This window comes from Rattus norvegicus, chromosome 17 (genome assembly GCF_021556685.1).
Source record: "Rattus norvegicus strain SHRSP/BbbUtx chromosome 17, alternate assembly SHRSP_T2T, whole genome shotgun sequence".
In the NCBI taxonomy this organism is placed as follows: domain Eukaryota; kingdom Metazoa; phylum Chordata; class Mammalia; order Rodentia; family Muridae; genus Rattus; species Rattus norvegicus.
The window spans coordinates 60,825,709-60,838,438 of NC_141550.1; the positions used below are offsets into that span (position 1 = coordinate 60,825,709).

Genomic DNA, 12,730 nt, shown 5'->3' on the forward strand with positions numbered 1-12,730 from the left:
GACTACCTAAGTGTTCTAAAAAAGAAAGTCACGGGACATTGCATTGTTCCCAGTGTTTTATTCACACTATACAACAAAGTAGGGATTATCTTTAAAATATCTACAAACTATTAGAAGTCAGCTTCTCTGGTATTTATTCTGAACGACTGCCAATGTAAGTTTATGTCTAACTACTGACTAGTGGCCTCTAAATTTAAACAGATCACAGTAGATGATGTTCAAGTACATACCAATAACAACTTGGGGTCCCTTTTATTTTATTACTTGAAAATTAATGAATCTTGTGGTTCATGGGCTACCTCAAGATAACAAGTTAAACATTAAATATATAGTGACAAACATACCACCTCTCTTTGGCTGTGGTTAAGGAAAGATGCACGTACACACAAACCCACACAGCAACAGCACTACTGAGCAGAACTCAAAGAAGTACGTGAGGACCTCACTACGGGAATAATATACCACATCCTCAACGAGATGGGAGACCCCACCCTTATAGCAATGGGTACCACAAAAGGACATACCACAGTGTGTCGAGCCACTGCTACTTCTGCTCTGTGTGGAGGCGCTGCACGTGTGGGCCCCAGGCTGCGCTGGTCCTGCTCGACTTATACTTCTGTGTAACTTTCTACTGGAGAGCTCACCACTGTCACTGTCAGGAAGGGATGGTGTCCGGGGCCTAAAGTGCCGCCATCTACATGATTTGATATCGACTAGTATCTGACTGAGGTCTTTAGAGGAAGGTCTGTCCGAGGTATTGGTTTCTGAGGTATTGGCAAACTGATTGACTGGAGAAGGTTGTGGTGAGGAAAGCATGTCCAGATCCAGGTGGTGAAACATACTGTCATAGTCTGAATGCGCTCTGTCCAGCAAGACCCTGCACAAGGAGCAGACACCAGAGATTACATCACAGACTTTCCTTTCTCTCCCGAACGCTTTCCCCCAAGCTGAGCAACAGTACACTGGACATTTAAAGTGAGCAAGTTCATCACTGCAGCGTTTGACTCTCACACTGTATGCGCACAGCACACGGAGCAGAGCACGGCGTGCACGCAGCAGCCACAGGACAATTCCCAAGAGTTGCTTCTCTCCTTCCACCAGGTGAGTCCTGGGGACAGAACTCAGGCTGTCACCTTGGTGGCAACCGCTTCTTCCCACTGAGTCATCTTGTTGGCTCTGGTTCTTTTAGCCTCAAAGCTCAATGTTGGACAAAGTTCTTTTTTTCAAATTGTCTTTCAACCAAAACTTTTCTGTGCTTTGCAGTTCCTTCTCTCCTCCACTCCATGTATGAAATATTCTATTTCAGACCCCAGAACCACATCCTGACAAACTGAGGCCATGAGCAGCAAAGTTAAGTGGTCACTGCAGTAGTTAACGTAAGGTTTTCCCCAGAACTCAGCGACTTTGGTTGTAGTCTCCTGAACCAATCCTGAGTGTGTACACACAAGTATACTTGTCCTTTCTTGGGATTCTACTCTGTGATAACTCAGGTGCTAAGAAGCTTGGGGAGATAAGAACCCACACGGGCCTGTAGGGACTACGCAGTGTAGTGTGTGAGGACGTTGGGAGTGCAAAGGGAACATGTAGACAGCTCTGCTAAGCATAGCAAGCTGGAGCTTCTAGACTCTGTTCACAAGAAGGGCCTCAGTTTAAACTCTGACTCCAATGTCTAAAAAGCATGCTGGTGCAAGGAAAGCAGAAGCGCGTTACCTTCCACCGCGCCCGACCCGTCTTCGTGCAAATCCAAGACACCTCTGGGGTATGGTGAGAGTAGTTAAGCAATATCTATATCGCACATCCCCCAGGCCTCCATCTTTAGGGCTAGTCCAGGGCCAGTTGCCAGTTTGGTCTAAATGAGGCTAAAAAAAAAATCCAAATTATTGTATTTTGTCAGTCTGTCTGCTGTTTGTTGTTTACAGAAAGTCTGACACTTACAGCATAGTACTGACAGCCTGCTTTCCTACGGAAAGCGAAAGGGCCATCAGGGTCATTCTCTTCCTCAGCTTCTGAAGAGCCAGACAAAACCTTGAAATAAAGCAACAAGAGGTCAAACATGCGGGTTCTATGTTCCTCTTCTGTGTGCAGAGAGCTGGTCTTCTGTTTACCTGTGACAGAGGCTCTTCATCTGAGCTGGGGAAGTCGTACTGGTTTAAGTCTTTAGCACTGAAGCCTGGCAGTGCAGCAGGACTTGGCTGCTGGGGTGCGGCAGCAGACGACGGTAAGACTTTGGGCTTCTTTTCATATTTGCGCTTCGGCCGAATAAGATCAGCCTTATCTTGCTGCAACACAGACACGAGTCGGTCACACAGCGAAAGCACACCCCACAACTGCAACCTCTTAACAGCTTGAGTTAATTATTACTTGGGGAGCCAAGTGCTTGAACTATTAAAAGAGGCTCAGGCAACCCTCTGGTGGCCCCCCTACCCTCAGAGGGTCAGTCTCAGTTTCCCCTAATAATCTACATTTGCTCTGTTCAAAACAAACATTTGCTTAAAAGACTTAAAAGTGTATGTGTATGTGCAGGTGTCTTCAAAAGCCAGAGACTGTCAGACCCCCTGGAACTGGAATTACAGAACTGTATGCCATCTCACGTAGGTGCTGGCAACTCAACTGCACCCAGGTCCTCTGCAGGAACAATGGGCACTCCTAACTGCTCACCCAGCTCTCCAGCCAGACAACAAAACAGTTTGAATGAAAATTTAAATAAGAAAATGTTCAAAACAGCAGGCCTATTCCACTAATGACTCTGTCTTGACTTAGAAGGATTTAAGGTAAACCAGAACCACATGCATGGCTCATGTCTCTGGAACATACAGACGAACAATGAATGTTGTACAATTAGAATCCGAGTTAAATCCCAAAATATAAAAATCAAAGTAACACCTTTGAAGTGATTTGTAAGGCCATATATTTCAGACAGGTGGACAATAGACTTCAATATAAAAACAAGGAAAACAGTACTATGCAGGACTGGAAATTATGAGCACACAAGTATTTGGAACATGGCCTTTAGCATTTTTTTTTTTTTTTTTTTGGCAGAGGTAATTGGATAGAGGTGTTTCACTGAGTAGCCTTGGCTAGCCTGAAACTCACTATGTAGACCAGGCTGTGTCTCAACCTCAAGAGATCTGCCAGGCACAGCTTCTGCTGGGATTAATAGCCACCATTTGTGATTACCAAAGAGAATACTTCTATTTATCTGTTCAACAGTTCAATACTTCAAAACCAACATGTTTGAAATAGTCTTGGTCAGTGCTCTGATAGGGAAAAAGTCTATGCTGCAGAAACCACCATTCCAAATGGTACGGTAAATTATACACCAAATTATTAAAAAAAAAAAAATCACAGACACAAAATATTAAACAGAACAGGTTAGATAATAAATGATTAGCAGATCACATTATTTCCTCAATTGAAATGGAATGCTAAGTCTGAGTTAAATGATACATGTTAGGTCACAAGTATATGAAAACCTTCCCTGCTAAGGTGCATTTATCAGAAAGGCACACTGCCGGCTCTCTCTTATTCCCCTGGTTTTCTCCTTACTAATTTTATTTCCCCCTCACCAATTTTACTCTTCACAAATTAGGACATATCAACTTGTCAAAGTATTTCCACTTCTGCCCACGTTACCAGCCGTTGACAAGACCCGCCTGACACTGACACACAGATGTGGCCCAGAACGTTACACTGGGTGGAAGGCTTCATGCTCTCTCCAGGCCTCCATACCACTAACCACACCAACATCTCATACCCCCTCTCAGCAAACCCCTCTTTTTATCAGACAGAGAGCAAAGCCTTCCCTTGTAAGGAAGCAAGGGAAATTAAATTGTCGTGAAAAGCTCCCCATTTTTAGTGTCCCTTATTTTCAGTGTTCAGAAATCCCTTGCGGTAGGAATTCATGGTTTTCCCTGTTTACTGGATCTACTGTTACAAAGCTCTAATAACCTTGTTAACTTTGAACTCCTTCGCATCCGTGACGTCCTGGTGTTTGAACTGGCTGCTGTTAGTAATCGGGATGATGGGGATGGCATAGGTAGGCTTCACTGGCTGTCTCTGTGCCATGACCTCAGACATGATCTCTCCACTGTAGTCACCTAAATTATACCTGAAATTACAAAGGGAACTTTAAGCTATACACAGAGTACAATGAGATGCTTCCATACACACTGTGAAATGATCTACAGTCCAACTAACTAACTCACTCACTCACTCAACAGCCACCTCCTCGGGTACCGTGTGTGCCTGCTGTAGGTGGGGTAACATACGACTTTCAACGCACGTGCTACTCAACAGTGGCCCTAAATGCATATGGGTACGTTGCCGACTTGTATGTCTGTGCACCATGTGTGTGCCATGCCCATGTGGCCAGAGAGGATACTGGACCCCTGGACCTAAGCTTAACAGAAAGTCGTTAGATGTCACAGGGTACTGAGCATCAAACCAGGTTCTTTGCAAGAGAACCTCTGAAGCACCTCCTGCAGGCACGAGCCACCATGCCTGGCTCACCTGGCTCAAACCCAGAGCTGCATGCTTGACAGGCGCACTCTACTGATGGGGCTAACGCCTGAGCCGTCCAGTCTTAGCTCGGCTCAGGGCTGAAATGCCTCAAGCAGTGCCAAAAACACCTTGCCAATTAGGACTGTCTGTGCTACAAAAGTACTTTCTTTTTTATGAAAGAATCATAAGAAATTTAAGTGTGTTTTTTTTTGGGGGGGGGGGGAGGAGCTGAGAAGCAGGGCCTTGAGAACGAGCTTTTATGTACATGTCATGTGCATGGCACTAAGTGGTCATCTGAGTATCATGGTGCTGAGGGAGCTCAGGGAAATGTTTGCCTGGGTTGTGCAGGGCCCTGGGTTTTGTCTCTAGTACTAAAAATCCCCCACAAACCCACAAAACACTACAAATAAACTACTAGCAGTCACACACACTCTCATACAGCCACACAACTCAAAAATAATAAAATATCTCTCAATAGAAACACCTGATGTGCTGTTAGTGAGCCCAATCACCTTGCAAGAAAATTAAGACAGAATTGTGTATAAAATTTCACAGTTTAACCCACAGTCTCTATTAAAGAAAATGTTTCTGAAACTTCGGATTAGGAAAACATGATGGTCCTGGCACTGAGAACTTGCTTCACCTCTTCTCCATAATCTCCAGTGTCAGGTGCAGCAGCTCCCGTTTACTTTTCTCACGTCTCTTGATCATCTCCAGGATGGTGACAGCCCGGCTGAGATCCCGGCGCAGCTTAAGCATTTTCTCATAGGAGGCTTCATCGTTTTTGCGATTCTGGAAATATAAAGCTACTTGCTTAACATCAGGAAGCACTTCTCATTCTTGGCACATAAAAGTGTATGGATCTGTAGGGCTACAGCTTAAAGACACCGGAGAGGAACACAGACCACCAAGATACCAATTCCAGACCTGGTTTTTAAGTGAATCAGTATTAATATATATTAAGACCTCCATTAAAAACTCTAAAGGTCAACTACTTTTACTAATTTCTCGTGTAATTAAAAAAGTTAGTGTGTGTGTGTGTGTGTGTGTGTGTGTGTGTGTGTACAAGTGCCCCCAGGTCCAAAGTGGGGCACTAGAATCTTTGGAGCAGGAGGAGTCACGAGTGCTTATGAGCTGCCTGATATGGGTACAGGAATTGCAATACTGTCCTCTGATAGAGAAACAAAAGCTCAGAACCACTGAGCAACCCCTCTAGTATAATTTTAAGGAATATTATGTAAAAGCACAGAATTAAGTCACAAAATTAAGGTATTAATAATTTTTCATAAAATTAAAAAATTTACTTACTTTTCGAGTTTGCATTTTCTCAGTTCGTCTTCTAAAAGCCACATAAGGATCATTTGTGCTAGAACCATCTCGTTTTTCCTGTTTTACCGACGGGATAAGTGATGGCCCCCGGCAGGTTTTCCTCTTTTTAATCCAGTATTCATAAACTTCTCTAATTAACTCATCATCTTCTTTTAGAAGTAGTTTGGCTTCCTGCAGACTGACTGGCTAAATGTAAAACCATTTCGTCACTTTCATAAAACACATACGCGAGAACTCAACACCATTCATCACTGCTTCATTTTCTGAGAACAATCAGGCCAACAGCAGTATTGACAGTTCATTTTCTTAAACAGGGTCTCCCGCATCCCGGGTGAGTCTGGAACTTGCTGCACAGCTGAGGATGAGCTTGAACGTCTGACCATCCTGTCTTAAATACCAGGACCCGGGCAGGTGTAACTACCACACCCGCCTTTGCTGGGTGTTGGGGAGCATGTGCAACACGCGTGCTATGCAGGCACTGTGACTAAGCAACACCTCCAGCCCGTCTGTGCTCAGTCTTTACAATAATCTCACACCAACTCCTAGGTCACACAGCTTGCTGTGTTTCATGACTTTAGGACTTGGTATTAGTCACTTTCTATTGGTCACCAAATACATAAATGCCAGGTAAAGAGAGTTTTTTTGCTTTGACATAGGGTCTTACTATGTAGCCTTGGCTGGCCTGGAACTTACAATGTAGAGGAGGCTGGTCTTTAACTCACAGAGATCCATCCATCTGCCTCTGCCTTCCAAGTTCTGGGATTAAAGGTGTGTGACACCATATCCTTCCAGTTTATTATTTTTATCTCTATATACAGCTAGGATAAGTGAGGCACAAAAAATTTAAACATAATGCTCAAAATTATACAGGTGATGACTAGGCAGATGTGAGTCTACGCTTTAACTGCAGAGTGCTACCTCAGCCCTCCTCCATACTACTGTACTGTTCACATAACACAGCAGTCCAGAGAACACGCAAACATACATGAAGTTGTACCTGCTGACCGCTGCCTTTTTCTAACCGGTCAATCATCTCCTCAAACTGCACTGGGCAGATGTCCATTTTCTTCTTCAGTTTATTCACAAAGACTTCATCCTCAGAATCCAGGTCGTAATCAGGCTGCTCAGCGTCCAAGCTGAAAGCTGATGGAGGAACCACAAGCAATCATTTACCATGACTCCACCAGCAGAGGCCGCACAGAAGGCAGCGTACAGCAAGCCAGCCGGGGCTTCGTAAAGAATGAAGGCACCACCAGAGTCACACAGACTCCAGCTTAGTGCTGGGTCTTCCACACAGAACGGAAAGTAGATAAAAGCTATACAAACAACGACAGGACTCCCCACCCACTCTTCAGGTAAGTTATTTGTCTAGATTATTTAAGTTCTATTTTATAAATCATTTAGCTATTTTTCCAAAAGATTAAGGAAGCCATTATCAGTAACCGTAACAGTTCCAATGGTTCAAGTCAAGAGACTCTTGTGTCACTGTGTCAGACATGTGTAGCTTGGTACTTGCACACGTAGGTGAGAAGTCCAGTCTACAGCATCAAAACTCATTCAGTGGTTTACAAAAACCACTGAAGGGAGCAGATATTAAAGAAAATTAAATATTCTGATAGCAAAACCCTTCTATTTCTTTCCTTTGGGTTATTAGTTTCTAACTCTGGAAAACGAATGTCTAGAATGGCAAGGCCTTTTTAATTCATCTTTCTGACCCAGTCTCCCTAAGGCCAGAAGCATATCAAGTCTATTATCATATGGCATGCTGTAGTTTATGACTTCAGGCCTTTCTTTGTATTACGTACATTTTGTCTAAGCAGGTACATTCCAATTTAATCTTTTCAAACTCTAGATGATGTCGCTCCTTCAAAGTCCTCTGCCTATCAGTCACCCAAGTAAGTGGTTCCTAAGCTCTTCAGCCTCAGAAACTAAGTCCTCAACAGAAAAATGGGCTGAGAAGATATACAACATTCTGCATAAATTAGAGGCATTTCAAGCAATCACAAAATCGCAAGGTACATAGCTTAAAAACAAAAACCCTATCCCAATCATTCTCTCCTCTCTTCCCACTGCTGTTTCTGTGTTGTTTGACACTTTAGTTATTAACCCTCTAGTGAGATGAGATTGATCCTCAAGGGAGGCTTATGTCTTGTCTTTGTATCTCTAAGTGTTTTGAGAAAGAGGAACCTGTCCCTTCTGTGCCACCCCTGTCTGAAGCAGTCAACTGAGAAGTATTTTAGCATTATGTAAATCTACTTAAGCCAGAGGGAAAGAACCACACAACTAGTCATTTGTGACATATGGGGACACTCAGTGGGTGGCCAGTAACTGTTACCCTTGCTATAGAGGACGCCTTAAGTACCTGCAGAATTAAATGTATTACTCTGCTGTCTATCTTCTTCATTGACTTATTTAATTAAAAGTGTGCTGAGAGTGCTAACTGGATGTCTAGACTTGAGTGACTATAGAGTGACTATAGAGGTCTCTCAACCCAGACTTTGCAGCAATCTGTTCTTCCCTTGAGAATCCACTTCCCATCACCGTTACAGAAGCAAGACTTTGAGAAAGTCTTATATGGTGGAACAGAGGCAGAGAACACTGGATTCTGCTTCTAACCAAATTAATCCAGATCTATGTTTGTTCCCTAGCTATTTTGATTAAATTTATACTAAGCAAGCAAAATTTAAAATTCAGTCTCTGCCACATTAGCTGCATTCCAAGTGCTAACAACTGACATGTGCCTGATGGTAAGCGCTATCTAGAAAAGTACCAATTAGAAAACACATCTATTGCTCTAGATGGTTCCATTAAACACGGCTGACTCAAATCACCCAGAAAGCCATACTGACAGGGACCAGACTGATGTTCTACCTTCTGAGGTTTTTTAATGCATTTTTAGGATCTTATCTGTACAACACTTCCCAGAAAGCTCTACTGTGAACTGTGGCTTTTCTTTAGAGCAAACCCCAAGGGAAATCATCATCATCACAATGCTTAATCATTCCTAAGAACCAAACCAGGTTGCCCCACATCACCTTTCTATCAATGCTCTCCACATGCTGCTGGTACATACTCAAATCATCTTTAAGCCTCCAGGGAACTACGGAGGGACTAGACAGGAAGACTGTCTTCATTTCACCAGAGAGAACAGTACCATTCCCAGCCCCCTACCCAAGGGTCCTTTTGATAGTGCCAACACAGGTCCCACTGAACAGTTAGTTCAGCTGCCCTAGAACCTGTGGCTCCTACTTTTCACCTCCAGAGTGTTAGTTGGGATTACAGGTGTGTCATGGCTTCTCTAATGGATTCCATCAGCCACACAAGCTTGGTGGCACATACCTGTGATCCCAGGATCCCAATACCCAGGAGGCCAAACCAGTGTGCTCCAAGTTTGAGGTCAGCTTGATCTATACAGTAAGCACTAGCAGCAGCAACAACAACAATAACAACGTTCTGTCAATTAGAATGAGATCCAGCTGTCAACTGCTCCTAAATAACTACCACACTGGATTTAATTCCTTTAAAAAGGTCAACCAGACACGTGCACAATCAAGGCCATTCACAACTTAATTCTGGGAGATCGACAATCTCCTTTTGGCCTCTGTGGGCACCAGCAATGCATACTACGCACCATACATATATACATGCAGATGAAACACTCGTACATGTAAAACCAAGTAAACAAATCTTTCAAAAAACAAAACAACGCACACCATCACCATGCTGTGGGCATAGTTCAGTGGTCCAATCTTTGCCTTACATGTGTAAAGAAAGACATGGGTTTGATCTTTAAAACCGCAAAAACTAAACCAGAAAGATCAACCCTTAGTATTGTATGTTACATACAGGAATACTGCTACAACATGAATCCAAGTGCATGGAGCACAATCCCACATAAAAGCTGACTTTACTTTAAAAGAGAAATAGAAAGTAATATGAGACAGTAGTTTCCTCCCGTTTACTGGGGCTCGGTCTCCAGAGGGTGCGAAGCCACAGTTTGCAGCCTGATTATTTAGTGTCATCTCCACTCATCCTCACACACCATTCTTACTACACTTCCGCACCTTAAAACTCAAAGACTGGTATCTAGAATGTCCCACATAATCCTTCAGAGCTCAGCTGATCACAGACGAGTGAGAACAAGATAAGGACAATTTCTGTACTTACTGCAGAGATGAAATACATATAAATGCTTACAGTAACAAAGTTAATAATTAACAAAATTATTGTGCTCAAACTAACTGGGCACAAGCAGGCTTGCCGGCAACAGTGCTGTGTGACATAAGGAGAAAAGCACACTTTCGGGGTCAAGGAGACATTTCTCACTCTGGTTCTAATATAAGCACTAACTTTCAATAAATTATCTCCTAAAACAACTCTGAGTGAGTGTCAAGGAAAATGTGTTGTGCTATTCGCTGTGGGCAGTGGGATTAGCAACTCTTGCCTTAGGTCTCGGGCAACGCCGTCACTGGATGCTTCAGCCTCCTCACGGTGAAGACCTTGGTTCTTAGAGTCACTTTCAAATGTACTCAAGTAGCGCAGACAGAGAATCCTACATCTGAAATCGCGTACAGCTCTGAGGTTGATGCTATGGGCTTTATCTGTCACAAAGCGGAGCCCTGGACCATGTCTTGGGTAGACATGGAGACAAAGAAATGCTATGCTGTGCATTCTTTCAGTAACTGGGCACAAAGGCAGAGCACTGGCTCCGGGAAGCAATGACACAAAGTCTGATTGTGTTTTAGGGTCTACTGGGGGAAACACAACCTTTTATATTTACTTCTTGTGTTTGTGCACTGAGGTCAGAGGAACTTTTGGGGTACAGTGTTCTTTCACCATGTGAGTCCTCGGGGTCAAACACAGGTTGTGAGGTTAGAGACAGGTGTCTTAATTCAGTAGGCCATCTTGCTAGCCCACCACCTACCTTCTTATTTTTAAAGACAGGATTTCATTCTGTAACGCAGTATGCAGCCCAGGCTGACAATCTTCCTGCCTTAACCTCCCAAATGCTAAGACAAGGGGTATGAGCTATCATGCCCATGAAAACTCGAATCCCACCCCCACCCAGACCAAAACCCTTTTTCCTTTGAAAGTCAAAACTACTGCAAATTGCAAAATAAGAACACCTACAGGATACCCGAGTGCCTCTATCGCCTGCAGCAGGCAAGCTACTGCCACACATTTGTTTCTTTACTTTCTACGTCACCACAGACAGTAAGTGACAATAATGGCTCTGGCCACACTCCTGGCTGGACTGGGGATGCAGCTCAGTGGCAGAAGCACTTGCTTCAGTGTGGAAGGGGCTGGGTTCAAACCCTGCTGTAATAAAACGGAACACAACAAACTACATTCTTCACTTTTTAAACACTGCTTGGCTCCTCTGTCATAATTTGACTGTATGTGTTCTTGACTAGAATAAGATAGGACTATTTCAGTCTTCAGAATATCATACCTGGAAGCACACAATACTTACCTGTTCCTCATAACAGGGATTTTATTACACACACACACACCATACTCACACCGCTCATAACACACACACACACACACACACACACACACACACACACACACACACACACACACACACACGAATGCAGGCGCAGTACACATATGGAGGTCAGAGAACAACTTTCAGGAGTTAATTCTCTCTTTTCACAACTTGGGCCTAGGGAATGAACTCAGCATGGTGGCAGGTGACTTTCCCAGCTGAGCTGCCTCTTGGGCTCCGTCTGGTAATTTTGACTTAGGAAGTCAAGATACTGTCCAATGACTCTAGTCTAATGCTGATTTCTTTCCCCTTTGGATACAATAAGCAGTATAGGGAAGAGGTTAAATTTCTCACATATCCTGTTTCTCATCAAACTCTCTCACATTCAGTAGATACTGGTGAGCTCTATGCTGTCACCTTGATCATGGTAACTGTCCACAAGGTGTCACACAGTTCTGACACTCGCTGAGGGAACACAAGATGCCCTCATCAGCATGCTGAGTCCCCAACAGTTTACTATTCATTACTACGCTCAAGATGTTTCTGGGTCACCATGTCCCTCTCGTATTTACACCTGGGATCAGCCATTTCCTGATGACACAGGTCCTTGGTGTACTCACTGCTCTGAGAATTATCATTGCTTTTTGAATCCCTTGGATCAGGAGAAATTGAACAATGCTAAGTGAAATAGTTTAGACACATCAGAGAATGGAGCTGGAGATAGTAATGGCTTTAATGTTTCTTTTTGCAGAATTCTGACATGACTAAAGAGAAAATACTGACTTTGTTCCTAAGCCAAGACCAAAACCAATAGAGGTGGAATTTCCCATTTGATGAGATGAAATAATATTCAGTGATAAATTTACGAAAAGACTGCAATACACAGTAGTAGCATTCACTACCATTTAGGGGGCAGGGAGAGGCATACATTCTCAAACACATTTGATCACAGCTTTAAGGGCACATTAATTTTATCCTAAAAAACACCAAATAGTCAAAGCACCAGCACCCCTTGCCACAGCGAATGGAGGACTGAGGCACGGGCACGCAAACAGACCTATAGATCAATGCCATAGAACTGAGCATACACAACTAAAGCCATGTGTGAGAACAGGACTTTAAAAGACTCCTCAGGGGCTGGGGATTTAGCTCAGTGGTAGAGCGCTTACCTAGGAAGCGCAAGGCCCTGGGTTCGGTCCCCAGCTCCGAAAAAAAAAGAAAAAAAAAAAAAAAAAGACTCCTCAGTTACACACTGATGGAAAGACATTCACCATGTAAAAACATATTCCAAAGGATTTAAAGGCCTTAAATAGGCCCGATACTCTGAAACTGCTAGAGGAAAACACCCCACAGTACAGCACAAAGATTCTCTCAACAGGACTCTAGCTGTAGTGGTCATTCTTAGTTGCC

At 43.5% G+C, this 12,730-nt stretch overlaps 1 protein-coding gene across 5 annotated transcripts in view; it reads right to left on the reverse strand.

Moving 5' to 3' along the window:
* Positions 1–12,730, reverse strand: part of Epc1 (enhancer of polycomb 1) — a 92,003-nt gene that overhangs the window by 13,103 nt on the left and 66,170 nt on the right. For all 5 annotated transcript variants that reach the window (XR_015640601.1, NM_001309462.1, XM_087589626.1 and 2 more), the window contains 8 exon segments: positions 6,827–6,972; positions 5,809–6,015; positions 5,144–5,292; positions 3,949–4,108; positions 2,106–2,279; positions 1,936–2,025; positions 1,711–1,859; positions 525–877 (listed from right to left, as the gene is read on the reverse strand). Coding sequence is in view for 4 of the 5 variants with exons in the window: in NM_001309462.1 (NP_001296391.1) it covers positions 525–877; positions 1,711–1,859; positions 1,936–2,025; positions 2,106–2,279; positions 3,949–4,108; positions 5,144–5,292; positions 5,809–6,015; positions 6,827–6,972 (1,428 nt within the window). In the remaining variant the exon portion in view is untranslated.